Source organism: Hesperophylax consimilis, chromosome 26, assembly GCF_061612785.1.
Source record: "Hesperophylax consimilis isolate HC1 chromosome 26, BYU_Hcon_1.0, whole genome shotgun sequence".
In the NCBI taxonomy this organism is placed as follows: Eukaryota; Metazoa; Arthropoda; class Insecta; order Trichoptera; family Limnephilidae; genus Hesperophylax; species Hesperophylax consimilis.
Genome location: NC_142861.1, coordinates 2584935 through 2606394, shown reverse-complemented (window position 1 = coordinate 2606394; position 21460 = coordinate 2584935). Strand labels below are relative to the sequence as shown.

At 38.1% G+C, this 21460-nt stretch overlaps 2 protein-coding genes across 2 annotated transcripts; one reads left to right on the top strand and one right to left on the bottom strand.

The window, feature by feature from the left end:
• The first annotated feature begins 1801 nt into the window (after positions 1 to 1801).
• LOC149410980 (uncharacterized) lies at positions 1802 to 7286 on the top strand. Its single transcript, XM_089647610.1, has 2 exons — positions 1802 to 2971; positions 7272 to 7286. The coding sequence occupies exons 1-2, from the start codon at positions 1802 to 1804 to the stop codon at positions 7284 to 7286; spliced, it is 1185 nt and encodes a 394-aa protein (XP_089503736.1).
• Positions 6254 to 19954, bottom strand: LOC149410979 (O-glucosyltransferase rumi homolog). The gene is made up of 6 exons (XM_089647078.1): positions 19794 to 19954; positions 16876 to 17044; positions 14079 to 14289; positions 11640 to 11770; positions 10351 to 10498; positions 6254 to 8214 (listed from the first exon to the last, which is right to left on the bottom strand). The coding sequence occupies exons 1-6, from the start codon at positions 19930 to 19932 to the stop codon at positions 7783 to 7785; spliced, it is 1230 nt and encodes a 409-aa protein (XP_089503204.1). The 5' UTR covers positions 19933 to 19954; the 3' UTR covers positions 6254 to 7782.
• Positions 19955 to 21460: the final 1506 nt, after the last annotated feature.

Genomic DNA, 21460 nt, shown 5'->3' with positions numbered 1-21460 from the left:
TTAATAAAACAATGATATTTACCCGTTATGAAGTAAGGTTAGTACATAGTTTATATCTTTATTAACCTCTCAGGCTAATTTTTTTTTGCTTATGGGAACTCATATGGTCGCATAGAAATACTTATGTCTCCCTTATTGTCATGGTAATAAATATGATATTAACGGTGTTGGAAAGAGAAAACACCAGGCTTTATATTCAAATCAAGAAGTTAACCACAGAAAATTAGCGTAGGGAGTGTGGCGAACCCATCGCTCAGGGAGTGGAAACACGACCTGCAATAGCCATCCCAAGCTAAGGTGTGAGATACCGTGCTTAGGGCTGAATGACACTGGGGAACAGTGTCACGAACGGTTCCTCCGAGACACAAGGTCGCATCTCGGAGTATACAGACCTTACCCCAGCATTCGGGGCTCTGCTGGGGTGGACCTTTTATTTCCCTAGATACTCGTGGGACCAAATATGGACTGTAAAAACAAAAACCAAAACAACACTGACGAGGGACCTTTAAGGAACCTAGGGGGAGTGGAAGGAGGAGTTGAGGCCGCCTCGGTGGACTCATCCCTCTTGGGGCCTTTGAGGAACCAAGAGGAAGTGGAGAGGAGAGATGGGACCACCCTGGTGGACTCTTCCCTTGAGGGGCCCTCTGGGAACCATAAAGAAGGACCTCCGACGGACGCAACACGGCGGGATCCCCCAGGGGATCCAGACGTGGAAATGCAGGGACCATCAGGGGACCTGGAAAATAACTTCTTTAAGAACCCCCGACTCCAACTGGGGCCCTCGGGGAACCAGCGGAGAGGGGGGGACTTAAAGAAGAGACTCACTCCAACAACCACCGCTGAGGAAGACAAGGTAAAGTCCCTGTCAGACGATGTGAAAAAAATTCACATCAGTGGGAAGAAACTCAGTGGGGCTGCGAGGAGAAAACTCAAAAGAGAGAAGCAGGGGCGGCAGGAAGGAAACCGGGAACAACCAGGGACTGTAAAAGTCCGCTGGGGACAACCAGGGACCTCGAAGGCCGGAACCAGGCAAGGCAAACCAGGGACAGACCGGAAGCTAACGGGGACCGCAGAAGGTAACCGGGAGCAACCTGGAACGCCCGGGGAAAAGAAGGCTGGGAAGAGGAGAAGAACCTCACCAGAACCTAAACCCTTGGGGCTTTCACCGGGAAATTCCAGGAAAAAGCCCCGAGGAATTCTCACCTCTGCTACCTATGCGGAAGCCGCTGGAAATAAAATTCGAGTGGCTGTTGTACATAGGAACAGAGAGGAAGAATTTACAAAAGAGCAGGAGGCCCTCGTGAGTGAGGCGGCCGCGGATCTGATTTTGAGCATCCCAAAGGGGCAGTTCAAACCCAGATTCGACGAATGCTTCACTCAGAGGGGCGTCCTGAAAATGACCTGCTCCGACAAGGAGTCAGAGACATGGCTGAGGGAGATGGTGCCGACCATACGGAAATGGCAGGGCTGCGACCTGGAGGTGGTGGGGTTGCAGGAACTGCCAAAGTACGTAAAGGTTATGGCAGTAATCCCCGAAAATGGAGCAGTAAGCACCGAGAGGTTGCTACAACTGCTGGAGAACCAGACTCCCCGGCTACACACAAAAAAATGGATCGTCCACGACTCGATCAGGGATAAAAACATGTATCGCCTGATCATGAGTGTGGACGAGGAAAGTGTGAAGGTGCTGAGGGAGATGGGGATGACGGCGCATGTCGGGATAAGGAAGGCCACTTTCACGGTGCGCTCTCCTAACACCGAGGAGCGTAAATAGGAGGAATGACTTAAGGATTAGGCAGTAATGGCTAAAAACTTACAGTTCATTCAAATAAACTTGCACCGCAGTCCGGCAGCGACTGCAGTGCTTAGCAGTAGAGTCACTCGGGACAGTGTGGACGTCGCGCTGATCCAAGAACCCTGGACTTATAGGGGGAAGGTCAGAGGACTAAACATGAACCAAGGTCTAATCTATTATAACGAGTCGGGGGACAGACCCAGGGCCTGTATTCTCATCAGAGGGATACCTGGCACACTGCTACCCGAACACTGCAGTAGGGACTTAGTGGCTGTGAAGCTACAGGTCACGCTGGACCAAAGAAGCAGGGAAGTAGTTGTGGCATCAGCATACATGCCCTATGACTCTGTGGAACCACCACCCTCAAGGGAAATAACGAGACTCGTCCAAGACTGCAGGGAGAAGGGTAGGGAACTGATACTCGGAGCAGATGCTAACTCGCACCACACTGTGTGGGGGAGTACGGACATCAACAAACGAGGACAGGACCTCCTGGAGTACCTGATGACAGTGAACCTTGAGATTCTTAATAGAGGTAGGGAACCCACCTTCGTTATAAGTAACAGACAGGAGGTGATAGACCTGACCCTAGGAACATTAAGAGTCTCAGGATGGAGAGTATCGGACGAACCATCCCTGTCAGACCACCGACACATAGAATTTAAACTAGAGGGAGAAACAAGCAAAACGGGGACCGATACATATAGGAACCCAAAAGCAACTGACTGGACTAGATACTCGGAGGAACTAAATATAGGAATGACAAGATTCCCAGCTAAATACGGCTGCCCCGAAGAAATTGAGGACGCAGTAGAAGTACTGAGGGACTCAATGATAAGGGCATACGAAAATAGCTGCCCTCTGAAGACAAGTACCAGGGACAAAACACCGTGGTGGAACAGAAGACTGCAGGAGCTACGGAAAATAGTAAGGCAAGCTTTCAACAAGGCCAAAAAGTCAGGAAACTGGGATGCCCACAAGCAATACCAGAAAGAGTACAAGGTGGCAATCCAGAAAGCCAAAACATGCTCCTGGGAGAAATACTGTGGGGAGGTGGAAACCATCCCACAGACTGCAAGAATCCAAAAAATTCTTGCAAAAGACCCAGGGGCAGCAAAAGGCCCATTCAAAAAAGCTGATGGAGGATATACCAACAGTTGGGAGGAGGAGTTGGAGGTACTGCTGGGGAAACATTTTCCCGGCTACAAAAAGTTAGAAGCAGATGATACCGGTCCACCACCAGCCCGAGTTACACGGGAAGGTAAGGACTGGGACACTGCGGCTAAAATAGTTACTCCCTCCAGAGTTAAATGGGCAATCAGAGGGTTTGACCCTTTTAAAAGCGCAGGAGAGGATGGAATCTTTCCGGCACTTCTACAGAGGGGCCTAGATACAATCCTACTTCCGGTGACGAAGATCCTGAGGGCATGCTGTGCCCTCGGATACATCCCCATACCATGGCGGAAGACAAGGGTAGTGTTCATACCCAAACCGGGGAGAGCTGACTACGACCAACCAGGTGCATTCCGCCCAATTAGCCTCACCTCATTTCTTCTGAAGACAATGGAGAGGCTAATGGACAGGCACATAAGGGACGGGGCACTGAAAGAGAAGCCCCTCCACGAGTTACAGTTTGCTTACCAAGCAGGTAAGTCAGTCGACGCGGCACTGCACAGGTTGGTGTACAAACTGGAGCAGGCACAAGCGACTGGGGAACTGGCGGTAGGGCTATTCCTGGATATAGAGGGAGCATTTAACTGCACCACTATTAAATCCATTGATGAAGCGGCAGAAAGACATGGATTCGACAAAACCACCAGAAGGTGGCTGAGGAACATGCTCTCAGGCCGGATACTTACGGTGACAAGGGGTGAGGTAAGCATCAAAGTGCTGGTGACACGAGGGTGTCCACAGGGAGGGGTCTTATCACCCTTGCTGTGGAGCCTGGTGGTGGACAACCTCATCCGGAAACTCAACAACAGGGGCCTATATACGCAAGGGTATGCGGATGACATTGCAACCATAATAAGGTGTTGGGATGCAGACACAACCCGAGGCCTTATACAGTCAACACTGGCAACAGTGGAAGAATGGTGTGAAGAAACAGGACTGTCAGTCAACCCAGACAAGACAGAACTAGTAATCTTTACGCGTAAAAGGAAACTAGAAGGATGGAGCAATCCAACCTTCTATGGAAAGGAATTAGAACCCTCTGACATGGTTAAGTACCTCGGAGTCATCATAGATGCCAAACTGAGCTGGAAAAACCAGGTGGAAACTGTAGGCAGAAAGGCCTGTGCTCTGATGTGGGCAACTAGGCGAATCTGCGGCAGAACGTGGGGTCTCAAACCTAAAATGATGCAATGGCTTTACACAGCCGTTGTAAAACCAAGGATCATGCACGCAGCCCTGGTCTGGTGGAGGAGAACAACACTGAAAACAGTGATGGTCACACTCAATCACATACAGGGACTTGCATGCAGAAGCATCACAGGAGCCATGAGAACCACTCCAATACTAGCCATGGGAGTGCTGCTGAACCTCCCCTCACTAAACATAGAAATAGAGGGGGCGGCGATGGCGGCAGCCTACAGGTTACATTGCAATGGCCAATGGAGAGGAGAGTTGCCCAGAAACAGTCACACGGAGATAGGAATAAGACTGAGGGCAATTAGTCCGACGGCTGGGATGAAGCAGGACGGCAAACAAGCAGAATACTTCTTCGGACAGCTGTTTAAAGTGACGTACCCCACAAGGGAGGAATGGGACACGGTCCCAGGTCCAAACTCCAAACAGGAACTAATCTGGTTCACAGACGGGTCCAAGATAGAGGAAGGAACAGGGGCCGGGGTCTGTCTACAGGGATCTAAGAGGGAACTCAGTATACCTCTAGGAATGCACTGCACTGTGTTTCAAGCTGAGATGAAAGCCATCTTAGTCTGCGCACAGGAGAATATGAGTATCGGGTACAGAAATAAGAACATAAACATATGTTCTGATAGCCAGGCGGCCTTAATGGCACTGGAAAGTAACCGATGCGACTCCAGACTGGTGATGGAATGCAGGACTATCCTAATAGAACTGGCGACCATCAATAAAGTAACCCTGCTCTGGGTACCAGGACATAAAGGTATTGAGGGCAACGAGCGGGCTGACGAACTAGCAAGGAAAGGGGCGAAAGCACCACTTGTGGGATCTGAGCCGGCCGTAGGAGTAGCAGCTTGCCACACCAAACTACATATCAAGAGATGGGTCAAATCCCAACACTGGAAGGAATGGAAGAAGGCACCCGGAATGAGGCAATCTAAAGTACTCACAAAAGGACCGGACCCTAACCGAACCAGGCAACTACTCGATATGGACAGAAACTCACTGAGGGAACTGGTAGGACTATTAACGGGACACTGCCATCTCAGAAGACACATGCAACTGTTGGGAGTGGAAAACACCAACATCTGTAGGAAATGTGAAGAGGAGGAAGAGACTCCAATTCACCTATGGTGCCAATGCCCCGCTCTGCTGGGAATAAGGCTCAGATACCTGGGAAGACACAGTGTGGAACCAGAAGACATCGCCACATATCCAATGACAGCCCTGGTGAACTTCATAAAAGGGACCGGGTTACTGGCAAGGGAATGAGGTAAAAATGGGAGATAGTACAATGGGCCTATGGCCTAAGTGCTCGCGGGGAACGTAAGTAAACCGCCTCCGACTATAAAAAAATAACCACAGAAAAATTAAAATGTACACTTCTATGAAACCGAAGGTATCGACAGCAATTTGGAAAAAATTTATGACACTTTGTGAATTTTTTGATTATTTTTATATGAAGTGACAAAAAAAGTGAGTTGACATGTATACAATAAGAATGAATGGTGAAGAATGCATATAAAAAAAAATTCTACTAACAGAATATATGCCAGAGGCCTGAGGGGTTAATGTAAAGAAAAGTATTATAATAATATGTATGTATTATGAAACACATGGCCAGTGAGAGAAACGCATAAAAATGTCACTGCTTGCTGCCTGGCTGGTATATTCTATTCGCAGTGTGTATTTTGCTTAGTAACAGTGTTAAATTGTATCATAACTTTTCATCTAATAATATAAGTATTGTCAAAAATTTATTGCAATATTATAGTACATATTTGAAACTTTAAATATATTTATCATAACACTGTGTAATTACTTCTTATACCCAGCATTATACTGTATATTGGAGATGTCAGAGTCGCACTTGCTGTGGGACTTTTGTGCAGAATACACAAAAAAAATAAAAATGAAATTAAAAAAAAAAAAACATTGAAATATTTCTAATATTTAAAAAAAAAATTACAATGGATGTGTGAACAGTATTTAACTTTTTTTTTTTTTTAAATTTAATTAAAATCAAATTTAATAATATAATATAATTATTAAATTTAAGGTGTTTAACTTGGCTGTAATATTTAACGTTTCTCGAAACAGAATAAAAAATTCTTATATAATTATATATTGCGTATAAAATAGAGTGGTATCGTAACTTATTTTTAATGGTTCATACATATTGAACAAGTATGTAAGTATATGAATGGTACAATATTAATTAGTAACAGAATGTCAGATCTGTTTTTAAGAAATTTTCTCATAACTTACTTGTTATTTGCAAAATATGTTTTTCTAAATTACAATTACCATCTTACCAGATAATGTGTTTATATATTTATTTTGATTTGTGTATTTAAAAAAACTCAGTAGAAATGATATTCAAAGGGAAATAAATAAATGTATAAGGTCGACACTGCAACGGCAGTGCTTTGTCATGTGCGTCGGCACAATTCTTCAACACTGTAATTGCAGGGCTCCAGCTACTAAGGGTTAAGGAATATGCTGGCGTTTACGAGGTTAATCTATTTAATTTAAAAGTAAAATATAAAATTCATTATTTGTAGTTACATATTACAAGATGTCTAATGCACAGCATTAAAATGACACAAGATTATATCAAGATGTTTTTATACATACCTAATATTATTTTTATGATTTTTAAAAAGCCGTGTCTAAATAAAGCAAATATAATCAGAGAGACAAAATACAAGATCTTTTCCTTTGCTAATACATAATAGTAGTAAATCAGAAAAAAATGGCATGAAAATAATATCAATTTTTTTAAATACATAATACTGTCGAAATGGACGTGAGAAATTTTTAAGCATGTGTTTACCAAAACTTCCATTGTAATACATAAAGCTTCTATATAAAATATGTGACCAATAGGTCTTTAAATAATTTGAAAATCTCTCGAATACTAGTGCTACAAGAATGCTGTCAGTTTAACATTACATAATACTTAAAATATACATTGTCTGCCTGTTAGTAGCCTAGTGGATAAATGCATTGGGTTCCCACCCAGTCGCGGGTTTCATCTTCGGCTAGCTAAGTCCTCCATCAACGCACAAGCAACATTTACTCATTATAATGATGTATTTATTTACAGTGCAAGTACCTTTAAATACATACACAGAATAAATCATTTTTATAAAAAAAGTTTACAAAACAATTATACAGTTAAAATTTATAATCAGGCTACAAGAAACAAAATGTAAACAAATAACTAAAACAATTTCCTGCTGAGAACTTCCTATCCTTCCTATCCGTAAAAAGACCCTCCACATAGCATCCTAAAAGATGACACGGGCCGTAAGGAAAATTATTTTCTCTACCAGTCCCAAAAAGTCAGGTACTGCAACCTTCCTTCTTCCTCTTTGTCTACCCCCCACTCCCTTCAACGTTACGACACACCCCAATAGAGGGGTGCCATATAATCCCAATGGCAGATTTAGCAGAATCTTGCACAGTATCTACATAAAATTAATATAAAGAATGTACATATATAAATCAGTGGACATGTTAGGACTACGCAGGACAGGGACAACTCACCCCCATAGAATAGGACAAGGAGTAGACGATAAAGTGAGATATAAATTAAGTAAAAAGTTCAATCACAATCATTTCTTTGCAACAATTTCAATCAAATCCATGTCTCTTTCAACTTGGAAGTTCAGTAGGCTCGAATAATGTTTGAGCAGCGCCTTCCAATAATTCTTAATATCCATAATCCTCAAATTATCCGATATATGCTGGTAGCCCCGTTCCGCAATTCTTCTGGCCACATCATCGTGTTGCCGGAAGTATTCGATGAGGGTCTTTATGTCCTCCTGCGTGGCTTTGGGTGAAACTGGTATGTAATGGTACCAGGGGACCAGTGAGGGGTAAAAGAACTCCAGCCAGTCCTCGCCGATGTGGAAGACGAGGGACTTGCAGAGGAAGAGGTGCTTGAAACGGAAGCTGGCTGCGACTCCTCGGTAGTTGAAGAGGTACCGGAACTTGCAGTGATCTTCAAGCGGTACTTCTTCAGCAGGCGGTTGGTATAGTGTATCCTGAAAAGTTTTAATGACAATACAATACTCTCTCCACTGAATGAATGAGCGCAAATCTTGGAAGCAGAAATTAACCCACTTCCGGACATCCGATCGAGCTGAAACTCGGCAGATAGAATCGCTGTTGATGACAATGCATTCTGTCAACTATTGGTGGTAATCATGCATACCCACACGGACATTTACGCATTTCTCTGAAATTGTATGACATTTCAGCAGTCAATATAAGAAATAATTGTCGGTCCTACCCAATCGGTATTTGGCACAGTTGTTAGCGCGGTTGACTCCAATTCCTGGAGAGGAAGGTTCAATCTTCAGTTAAAGCAATTTTTATTTTTTATAAGATTTAAAGGCATTTGAAAATAGACGTACAGTGAAATATCGATTGATCGTTCCTCGAATTAAGGTTTTCCCGAATTTATCGTTTCTTCCAGTCCCGAATTAACATCATACAAAACTAGCAAATATGGATCTCATCAATCGTTTCTCTATGCATCGTTTTACCGTATCCATCATTTAAATCAAGCTTTTTTTTGTACATATTTTACCTAATAATTTAACCTAATCGATCATTTTTAAAGTATGAACGTATATATTTTAAATCATATTTTGTAGCTAAATGCTTGGATTTGATTAATGGTACATAACGAAAATAATTTAAGTAAATTTAAAAAATTTAAAACCCAGATAAGAATTTAGCTTAATTTAAGTTTCGAGCGTTCAAAATGAACCGCGCTATGAAAAAAGTGCACAATACATATAATGGTTCCATAATATTTCATCAAAATGAAAATTCAACACACCTTTAAAAAGTGATATGGAGTCATTATAAGTGATGAAACAAAAACTAGGTTACAAAGGTAACTATTAATTTTTGTTTTCATCACTTTTCATGACTTTATATCACTTTCTGGAGGTGTGTTGAATTGTCATTTTGATGACATACCCGGACACCTTTAAATTTATATATGTACTACTAATTTGTGTTCCAACATAAATCGGTTGTGTGTAACTTCATTTAATCCCGTCCAAATCTTTTTTAATATTTAAAAAAATGATTATATATTTCATTATATGTATTTACGTAGTAGATAATTATCATTTACTCACAAATAATTGCCAATGTTGCCTCCAAAAGCGTGAAAAATTGCAGTAGAGCTGTTTAATGTCTTGTTTCTGAATTGTTCCTGTTATGATCATATATTTCTCCAATTAAATAAATAGGAGTTAATCCAAGATATCAAACAACACTATATTTCTTGATAAAACAGTAAAAATGCAGAAACGAAACTTTAAACAGCTCTACTGCAAAACTACAAATTTGCACATCCGACATTGTTCTTCGGGACTGTCGATTTAATGGCCTATATTTAAGGCGATGCCATACGTAGTAATGCAAAATCATGTGTTTTTGGTTTGAAAATTTAGTCGCCTAGAAATGTTTCAGATGCTTTAATTAAATACTGCGAGTAGAATACATCTTGGCCTTTGAAATAATCGAGTATTTATTACATAAGTCTTTTTATAAGCACAGAAAAAAATAATTTGTAAGGCCTATGAAAACTGCTTTAAAGTTTACCCATTTTTGGTTATGGTTTTATTGTATAATGTGGCAAATTAGGTTATTTATAAAATGATCGGAAAACATTTAAATATTTATGCCTGAACATCCACAAAATAAAATAAAAGGCACTTTTTGGCCATGTTTTTTTCTTGCCTAAATCAAAACAGCTGGATGGTGTTAAGCGGGAATTAAGCCTTATCGCCATCTACGTAAGGAGTGTTATTGATGGCGGCTCGATTCCAAATATTACACGACATATGGCATCGCCTTAATCATTTGAATCACAAATAGCACATACAGTAAATATTTAAAAAACTATAATTATAAAATATTTTAGCCTCAAATTCAAATATAAGTTTTGCATGAAAAAGGTCATGCAGCCGTTCCTCTTAACTTCAAGCCAAAAATGCAAATTTTACGAAAGATCAACATCGAATGAAAGATCATATTTTGTATGTAAGCACACTTATAAACTGCCGCTTTCGATATGTGGACTTTGGCCAGGTTTTTGGGGTGGTGGATGAGTGGGAGAGTACACAGAGTAATATGTAAGTTTTCAATGCAATACTTACGGCATCAGACTTCCAGGCCTGGTTCTTGGTGTATTTGGCGTCCACCAGGTCAGGGCGGGAGCGAGAGAGAAGCACTATGGGGTCTCGTTCATCACTGGTCCTCGAACCTCGGAAGAACGCCATAGGCTTCTTCTTGTCCCAAGGATGTCTAAATGTGTACAGACAATCGTTAATAATGTCTAATACAGTTACTATGAAAAGTGATCATAAGTCATAAAACGGGATATTTATTGGCGTCCACCAGGTCAGGGCGAGAGCGAGAGAGAAGCACTATTACAGTGATATTTAGTCATGAAAAGTGATATCAATTTTTATGACTTCGCATCACTTTTCGTAACTAAATATTACTTTGTACATATAACTTTTTACCACTTTCATTACTAAATATCACTTTTCATGACTAATATCATGTTTTATAACTTATTCATAAAATCAATTACCACAAAAGTGGTATCATGTCATGAAAAGTGATACTAAGTGATATTTAGTAATACTTAGTTTTGAAAAGTGATACTCAGTGATATTTAGTCATAAAAAAATATATTAAGTCATGAAAAGTGATACTAAGTCATGAAATGTAATTTTTAGTTATTAAAAGTGATTATCAACTGCCATCACATTACAGATTATTGACTATTTTTCTGCCATCCCAATACCACAGTAAAATCATAAATGTAAAGGGTTATAAACAAAGAGCAAGAAAATTATTATTCAATGTCCTTATATAAATTCGGATGTGTATATGTAACATTCTAAAATAGATAATTCTTATTTTCAGTACATACAATTTGTTGTAAATTTCGACGTCAAACTTTCAAGGGGTTCTAGCTCATGAAAAAATTCTAAAAAACATTAAAATCGACATAGAAAACTAATAAAACAGAAATGAATAACTTTAGTCCGCAAGAAATACAATTTACTATACATATATTTAACATCATATTTTGTATGCACAATGTTTAAATAGTTGCTATAATAAAAAAAAATTTAAAGTTCCAAGTTAAGTCCAAATCAATAGGCAAAATAAGAACACTCAATAGGCAAACAAAAACCATTAGTATGTAAGCACAACATTTTTGGACTGAATAAGGAAGAATAAATTAATGTGAATGATGCAACGAGGGAGTGCCTAGATCGAGTTGCTTGACAGTCCATTCTCTCTGTCTACCCCTGCGGAGAAACGGCGCGATGGTTAGTTAGTTAGTTAGAAAGAAGAGGGTTGAAATCTCAGGCTAGGTTGGAAAGTAGAAATACTATTGTACATGTACATAAAATATGAAAATTCTAACTCTTTGGCGGCCTTCTTAATATTGATCCTGTGCTGCGCCCATCGGCCCAGGCCCGAGGGGTACAACTTGATGGCGGGGCCCCCTTCCCAGAAGCTCCACGCGGGGTACATGATGTCCCAATAGTCCGACGTCTGCAATTATTAAACACACTGGTAAATATTGGTGGGTAACAGAATTCAAATACTGTAAAGGTTCTACAAGTCCCAATTTTGAAAATGACAGTTAAAATAAATAAAAACCTCAGTGGAACAGTTATATCTTACGCAGATGATACAATTATCATAATTAAGGGTAATGACTGGAAAATTGTAAATGAAAATGCAAATAATGACATCCAAATCCTAAAAAACTGGTTCGATACAAATCTACTTACAATTAACGCAAAAAAAAACAATTTATATACCATTCACAATAAATAAATTCAAAACTTACCCTAACATTCATATAATAATACACAACAAAAAATGGAATAAATCATGTACCATACTAAACCAAACAACTGAAGTAAATTGTAGACCAACATATGAAATGGAACAGACACATATGTGAACTTGTCAAGCGCATTAAAAAATGTATCTATATATTCATTAGATTAAGAAATGTTCTGAAGCTAAACAACCTGAAAAAAGTCTATTACGCACTAGTCCAATCATTACTTCAGTATGGAATCATTGGGTGGGGAGGTGCATATGAAAAAATTTTAAGCTCTGTAAAAGTGGTACAAAAACTAATTATAAAAGTAATTTTGAAAAAAAAACCAACATTCTCTTCAGCATCATTGTTCAAAATTTTCGAAGTACCAAAAATTGAAGACCTCTATAAAAAAGATGCAATATTACAAATATATAAAGAAACTGTAATAAAAAAACTTAAATTTAACTCATCCTTAAGGCATAATTTTAACATCCAAATTCCTCTATTTTCAACACAACAAATGCACAATAATTACATTTACAAAGGCATAAGATATTTTAATAGTCTTCCCGAAGAAGTGAAAAAAATACCAGATTTTATTATTATTATAAAAAGAAGGTCAAATTTATCTTTAAAAAAAATTAACATCACCTATCAAATGTTATAACTTCAATTCATGTTACAACCAAAATTAACGTCACAATCCTCTTTTAAGTTTATATTTATTGTACTGTATTTATGTTAATTACTGATATAAACATGAAATAATTGTCAAATAACTCCTACGCCAAGCTCAAGAGCTAGCACTCTTCATTGGAGTAGAAATTCAATAACATATGTTTTCCACTATTACCTATTATTATTAGAGATGTTCCGACTAGTCGGCGACTAGTCGGTAAAGCCGACTATCCGGCCACTATTGTAGTCGGCGATTAGTCGGCGACTAATCGGCAAAGAGCGCCGACTATCCGGCTTCTTACGTTGTATGTATTTCTCAATAATATGAATGCGGGGAACTACATGAAATAAAAACCTTGATTATATATTATTTTTTTATTTTATAATCAGTCTTATACATTAAAAAATGTAAAGCAATCTTTCCTTTGGTAATCAGTTTTTAAAATTACTTGCTCGTAAAGAAAACATAATTATGACATTTATTGAACAAAATTAGTACCTATCCTAATTAACATAAAAAACAACATAATATCTTCTTATCTTCAATGAACATTTATAAATATTTCTTATTATTAAAATAAAAAGTAGATTTTTTAAATTAACAAACTCAGTTATATGTATTAAAGCAAGATTGTATGTACAAAATGCACAGTAATATATGTATATATTATATATATATATATCCAAAAATTCTAAACATGAACTGTTTGATAAAAACAAAAAAAATGAAAAAAACATATTTCTTATAACCATACCTACATAATCTAATCAAATAAAAGTCACAATTGTGACAACCAAAAATATTATAATCTCCTTATATTTTGTATAACTTACTTAATTTTTTAATTAAGGGTAAATTATGATGTAAGTAGACTAAAGCTTCTGCTTCGAACCGTAATCGGCTTAGCCGACTAGTCGGTGTTATTACAACCGACTAATCGGCTAGTCGGCTAGTCGGCGAAACTCATAATCGGCACATCTCTAATTATTATCTAATTTTATGTACAATGTAACAATGTTATAAGTTAAACAATAAAAAATAAAAATTTTGTTAAAATATTATATTATAGTTCCTGACACAATTATTTCCAATTTTGATACAGGCTTAAAAATTTGAAAAATCTTAAATTCAAACTCCGACAGACCCACAACCAAAATTGGAAGGTATGATGATGATGATAATGTGAATGGTAAAATAAGTCAGGAACCAAATACTCGAGTATGGCCATGTCAAGAGTCAGAATAACAGGGTATTTACGAATATGAATGAAACAACGAGTTGTTTGTCGGTTCGTCCTCTCTGTCTAACCCTGCGGAGAAACGACGTGATAGTTAGTTAGGTTGTACCTTGCTGAAAGAGAAGACTGGGGCCAGGGGACTGCCCCACACCCTGTTGAGCTGCGGCCAGTCCCGCGTGTTGACTATAAGCTCGGTATCGTACTGGCCGCCCCCGGACACCAGCTCCAGAAGGAAGTACTCAATACCAGAGCAACGTGCAGGAAACAGGCAGTCCTTCTGCCGGTACAGTCGATTGTCTATTATCTGGTATTTGGTGCCCCTGGAAATATGCAATATACATGTTTTATTTGTCAATCAAATCTACAAATGCAAAACACATTTCACTAATACCTTTTCAATTAAAATACGGCGTGAGATAAGACCAAAGATATTAGAAGAACGAGATGTGCTATGAGCAATTCATACTGTGTGGAATTGTTTTGCCCAGTGTCGCCGGTTTTGTTCACCAATACTACTGCACAACTTCGCTTACGCTAATGTATCCGCACTAATACATAGAACAGATTTCTGTGCGTACACGTCCCGATAGTATTCAAAGTACTCTAATTAGGTAGTACTCCGCCTACGGTCCGGCGGCCAACATAGCATATCTCGTTCTTCTAATATCTTTGGATAAGACCAATGATTCAATCCAATAATTTATTTGTATGCCTTTTTTGAAAGAATTGAGTTTTTATACTTTGGGATCTGGTAGTGAGACAAATAAAAGATGGGGTTGTTGTGTAACAGCGTTTATTTGGGTGAGTCAGTAGCGCAGTTGAGGGATGACCCCGGACCGATGATGATGATGATGCCAGGTGTACGCGGCGATTACTGTGGTGGAGTGGTCGAAGCGGTGTCAGTGAGTCGACACCGTGGTAACCGGACTCGTGGATATGTTCAGAGGAGTCCATGGTAATCCGCAGTCCGTGCAGAGCTGGGGTGTCGGTATACTAGGTTCGTGTAGCGGTGTAGTGGATTGCTGATTGATGACTGGCGAACTGCTAATTCATGAATGGTGAGTTCCTTCCCGCTGTTGCTTATATAGGTGAAAAATGTTCCCGAACATTCTAGTTGCTATGGCAAATAATGCCAAACAAACCTAGGCAACGGCCGAAATTTTCAGAATGTTTCTATGACGTTCTAGGTATCTTGGCGCTTGGCGTAGTGGCACACCACTACAATACAAACAAAATTGTTTATTCATATTCATATTACGTATTTACGGGCGCAAATAAATAATTTGTCTTAATATTTAAAAGCATAACATGCAAAAGTGTAGTTTAATACAACAATTAAATCAATGCCACCTATGAAAGCATAGATTATAAAATACGTTGCGTTTAACCTTAAATGAAGTATATAAATATTTAAAACTCAATGTTGAAAAATGCGCTGTCCTACATATTGGAAAATCTAACCCTAAGTTGCATACAAACTTAATGGAACATCTCTAAAAGCAATGGCTTTAACAAGACCTAGGAGTTACCATATTAGAAGGCTTGAAATGGGAACCGCGTATCGCTGGGATTATCGAAAGCGCAGATTCGATAACGTATTTAATCAGGAAATTATACTGGACTTTAATTCTCAATGTTCCCAGCTTTCACCCTTCAAGGGTGTTTCAGCCATCATTTCAAATTATGGATAGAGGGAAGGTAAATTTATATATAATAATTTTGTTTAAATTGGCAAAAATTCAAAGTTGCATGGAAGATTGGAGTCGAATTCAGACTTAGAAGAGATGAGATGTTGAATGGAGGGGAGACAATTTTAGATAAGGCTTGATAGAAGAAAAGATATTTGTTTAGAGAGGGACAGCCAAAAAATGTGTAATCTAAAGTTCCCACTTCTAGACCACAGAATTTACAATCTGAGTCAAGCACGTGAATTTTAAAAATGTGAGAAGGAACGGAACAATGTCCAATCTTCATTTGAATAAGTGAGGAAATTTATTTTTTGGAGAAATGGGGGATTTGTTGAAACCATGGTTTCGTAGGATAGTCCTTTCTATTGAGTCATAGCAGGCTCCCTTGGATTGACTAGCAATGTACCAATACACTGACCAAACATTGCGGGATCTATCTTTGAGGATGGAAAAAATGTCAGATAAGTGTGGTTTATGATGGTGACAATAGGGTAGGATGAATCCGCAAAATCAATTTGATATTGCCAACCCATGATGCCAACATGTCCAGGAATCCAAATCACAGTTACGGTTTTACCAGAGCATGGAATGGAGGTTATCAGCACTCGAATAAGGCATACAAAGTGATCATCAGGGATTTAAGTTTTTGGATGGGACTGAAAATATTAAAAATTGAAACATTCCATCATTAGAATTATTGTGGTAAACGCGTATTGAATTATTTGGCGTGTTTAAAATAAGCTGACGTAGCTCAATGGTCCAGAGCACCTGACCGAACATCAGAAGGTGCGGGGTTCAATTCCCATTGGCGGCATTTATTTTTACAAGGGAGATGTTTTCAATTTGTATGGATATTTCAGGCGACTTATTATTGCTTATAATAATTTGTTAACGAATATATAAATCCATTGACAGTCAAAAAAAATTTTGAATTGATTGGAACACCTTTTGCATCCAATCCTAGAAAACACTTCCTTGCAAATAGAGTAAGTAGTGTATGCATGGAACAAACATCCACAACATGTTATGCATTCTACTAATATAAACCTATTTAAACATCGATTAGATTCTTATTTGGAGAGAAGAAAGGATTAACTCAATTACCGTTAAACTTCTTGTGAAATCAGATATGAGTGGATCAGCAGAATGCTGCCAGCTCGTTAAATAATAATATAAGGTTCAGTGTGGTTTATTGTTAATGTTAGAAAGATGAGTTACTTCTTCTTGACGGATTCAATCATCTGCTTGGTGATTCCATGGGTGAAGGGCTGCAGATCCTTGAGCAGAGTGGGCAAGTGGCAGCTGCAGTTGTTGGACTGGGGACACGGTTCATACGAGGCCGTCTTAGCCAACTCCTCTTCCATGTGGCGGTACTTGGAGTTGGCCGCTGCAAAATCATCACAATGATTGATATGATTTGAGATTTTCAAAGTCAAAAGTATTATTTATTTACTAACGGACCAAGTCCAATTAACACATTAGATACTACATGAAGTTAATACAAGGAGAAATGTTACAATAAAAGATGCTACAACAAAAATTGGACACAAAAACAACAGAGATAATGAAGTCAAGACAGGAACAAGGTTTTGATGGAGTTTACGACTTCTGCCGTATCAATGCAAAATAATACTTGCGTAATGACGGACAAAAATCATTTAGGCTTACACCAAAAAATTCAAGGTCCCTTTTTGGGTTATTTAGGCCCTGTTAAGCTTTCTTCTTCTTTAGCACAGTGTTACATCATAGGGGCATATTTGTACATTGTGTTTTTAACCTTTCCTTATCTGTGGTGTGTATTTACTACACATTGCTTCTAATAACTTTAATAACTCTATAAATATAATAAATTCTGGGTTCAGATTTTAGGTATTCCTCCGTTATACATTTATACACTGAATTAAAAAATAATATATTACATAGTTTTCAAATTCAATTAAAAATCGGGAACAAATACACCAATACAATCAACCGTGTGATACTAATACGTGAAGAGTGTGCGAGGAAATGACACGCTATTGATGTCCTGCTTTAATTCGCTATGCGGGAACATGAGACATCCACACGTCTGCAGTTGTATTTTGATTTAAGCTGCTGCCACACGCAAAGCTCACATCAACAGATAATATAAAGCACAATAGCGCTCGCCATACAATCCCATACAGACCCGACACACGTAAAAAGATAACGCGCTATAAGTGTGGTTCTGAACTTCGCTAACCGAATTTATTTTACGTAACCGCTCCCGACGCGATATTTGAAAAGTTATGCGTCCCCCTCTCCGCCGTAAAAAGGAGAGGGGGGTCATTTTAATTACGGAGCTACCAACTAAGTTCCGTGTTCCCTTTGACAGCCATGACATAAGCAGCCTAATAAAGCATTTCTTATTTATTATGTTAGCTCATATCGTCATGTGTGCTAGTAAATTTAGAAACATAAAAAAAACTTTATTTGGCAAACATACTTAACATATATTTAAAATATAAATAAAATCAATATTTGAATTTGAAGTAAACAAATTTTCGCCCTTTCAAAATTAATCATATTTTTTATCTCAGTATGTTTATATGGTAATATCATTCGGTTTTTTGATAAATTTGGACGGCCTGATACCTACATAGAGAAGCTTCTAGTTTGTTCGTTTGTTGATTGTTTTCAATTGTTTTCCTGGGTAATCTGGTTTGCTCTCGTCAGCTCTCGTGCTCTCTTCTCGTTCCCTGCCCTGGTGTTGGTCCTTTCCGCCTTTGCCTTCGACATTTTTGTAAATCGACGTGAGCTTATTTTACAATAATTTATTATATGTCGCTTTCGTCGATCGGCGTACGAACTGCGAATTTCCTGATTCGATGGAGAGGTTATGTCAGGTTATGTGAAAATGCGCTATTTACGCGCAGATTGTTTAAAATCTAAAAAGTTTATAAATAGCATTTATAATTATATAGTCAACTGAGCACTGCTGGCGGCATCATCATCTGAGGATGAGCTGTCCAACAGATCCAGCAATAGGCGACAAGTATCATCCATTTCGAAAACGTGCTCAAGCTGTCAGTAAGTAAAGTTGTCACTTTGACAGATGAAATTATGTTCCTCGGCCGCTCTCGAATTCAACTGACCCCCTCTCCTACCATAGGAAGAAATATTTGATAGCGTCGTGTGTCGGTAGAAAAGATGATGCGCTGTACATTAACTTTTGATGTGAGCTTTGCGTGTGGCAGCAGCTTTAGACCATCAATACCTACAACCGCACAGCTGTGTTTGTGCCAGCCGCTAGTCAGTTGGCTGCGAAACGTAGTTAGATGTGGACCTCTCGCACATTTCTTTAGCATCTGCCGATGGTTTTTTCATGTTTTCAGCAATTAAATTACAATTATTATCACTTTTGATATAAAATATAATAAACATAATCGATTAGCTATGAATATTCATATTTTTCCGATATTAAATGGCTTATTTTGAGATGTGTATTGACTACACAGCACCGGAACGCGTGGATTTTTTTAGCACAGTAAGGGAAAGGTTAAAATAAAATGTGCATATTTAGCATGTCCCTATTTTCTGTTCCAACAGTTATATTAGTCAATAATTAGTGAGAGCTTTAATATTGTTTGTTGTGTTTGTCACAAAAAATACTCTTTTTTAGTGTCCAATGAAGTATCATTTTTGTGTACATAACTTGGTAAACTTTTTGAATTCGAAAAGCTCCTTAAAAAAAGATTTCAACTCAAATTCACGGAGACAACTATTTAAGTCGGGAGTTTAAGTAAACATGAACAAAATAGGTTTTAGGTTTAGTTTTGATTATTTTAATCATTTATGCGTATTTCCTAACCTTCAAACTTAACTTTGATTGAGAAAAAGTGTAACTTTAATGCATCTCCCACTACATAAATAGTTGGTTCTTGTAGTAATTAAGTTGAAACCAAATGTTATTTAAATTGTTTTGCGTATTAGTGTTAAGCGGAATTTTACAAGTTGATCTTATCATTTTTTGTGAACATTTAAACATATAGGTAATTATAGTAAAAAATAAACAGCCAATATGTTTGTTCAGTTGCGTCTGCATTATTAAATGCGGCTTGCAAAAACACGGAGGGCGGATTGACAATTAATTCAAGTAATGATTTTAACGTCGTTACCTTCTGAGTATTTATTTTCCGGAGGCTCTAAAGAACCAGCACATTCTCCTTTATCACATTGATCATTCAATGAACAACCAGTCAGCGAAAACAAATTTAAAACTAAAACAATGTTTAGTAAATAAGACTTAACTGTCATTTTGACACGACGTGCACCAACGGCGCCGGTTTTTGCTATTATCTAGAGATGGTCGTATGGTCGATATTCCTGTTACTTTGTCCCGGTGACTTTTCTGTCACTGGAAAGCCCCGACTGGAATGTTTTCCGAGGAAACGGTTATTTTTTGAAATTTTATCCTATATTATGTCAAAATTGAAAAATTGCCATAGTTGAAAAATTCAAGATGTTGTGTAGAAGCCACATAAAACAAGAAAAAACATAGAAAATTTATATTTAAAAAATAATTAGTCATTTGTAAACTTAAATGTACAAATTGCTAAAATAAAAAATAAATAAATAAATAAAAAAAAAAAAAATGTGATCCATCTAAATCAGAGGTTCACAAACTTTTTTGCCCCGTAGACCACTTGCCAAATATTTTTTTTTCCGTAGACCCCCTGGGTGCCGAATATAGAATTTTCCTAAACTTATTAAAAACGCTGTTGCATCTGAAAAAAAATTTTTTTTTTGTAATTTCGGTAATAGGCTTTGCCTCCCCTAATTGAAAAATCTGCATACAAAAAATTGAAATTTAAAATATATATAAGTATATCATTCCAACAACAACAACACTAATAATATCGTACTATTCAATCTTACCACTCTTGCTAGCGAAAAGTAAGAAACTTCCACTTTCTTTGTTCTACCGGTATTATAATGGAAGATGCTTCGAGGAACTGTTTGTCATTGATCCCTTCGGCACCGCTGCATAGTTGGGAAACACACCAAACGCGCGCCCAACCTTTTATACAGCGTACATGACGGGTCACATGTGAACAGGTTGTTTCTACGACTCGTAGAAAAGATAACATAGGCCCTGAGGGAAAATATTTTTCTCAGGGCCACTTGTGTGGAGTTAATGTAAAAAGAATTGGAAGTAACCGGAATCGCACCAACAGCCCATTTCAGATGTCCCATCTCTACTGGCGAGCGTTTAAAACAGTTTATGGCTAATAAATAATTCATAATTTTACATTCGACCAGAAAAGTTCTTACTTTCGTGGAGCGGTACGTGCTTAGGTACATTATTATTTAAATTTCATATTTTTTATTATTATTACTTCTCTTCCCAGTAATGTTATTGAATAAGATAAATAACAATAAAATCAGGATCGTATGGCGCCGCTTTTGTGAATGTTGAAAATTATGTGCGCTTTACAAAAATAATAGATTAATTAATTACATAATTTTCAATTCTAAATTAATAAGATTTAGAAGAATTATCTTTTCCTAATTTCTTTTCATTTGTTTTTACAACCCATATAATAATGGTAAAATATATTTGCGTTTATATTCTTGTATTTCTAAACAAAAGTAGTTTTTTGTAGATAATAAATGCATTTTTTTGATGATACTAATGGCGTGATAGACTAACGGTCGGTATTTCAGCATTCTCAGGAACGTTTAGGCCCATCGCTCACGAGGAAATCGAAACCAAATAAAAATTGGTTGGCGACAGCCGGCCGCAAACTGGTTGACAACCAAACTTTTCTCACGAGGAAGGTAG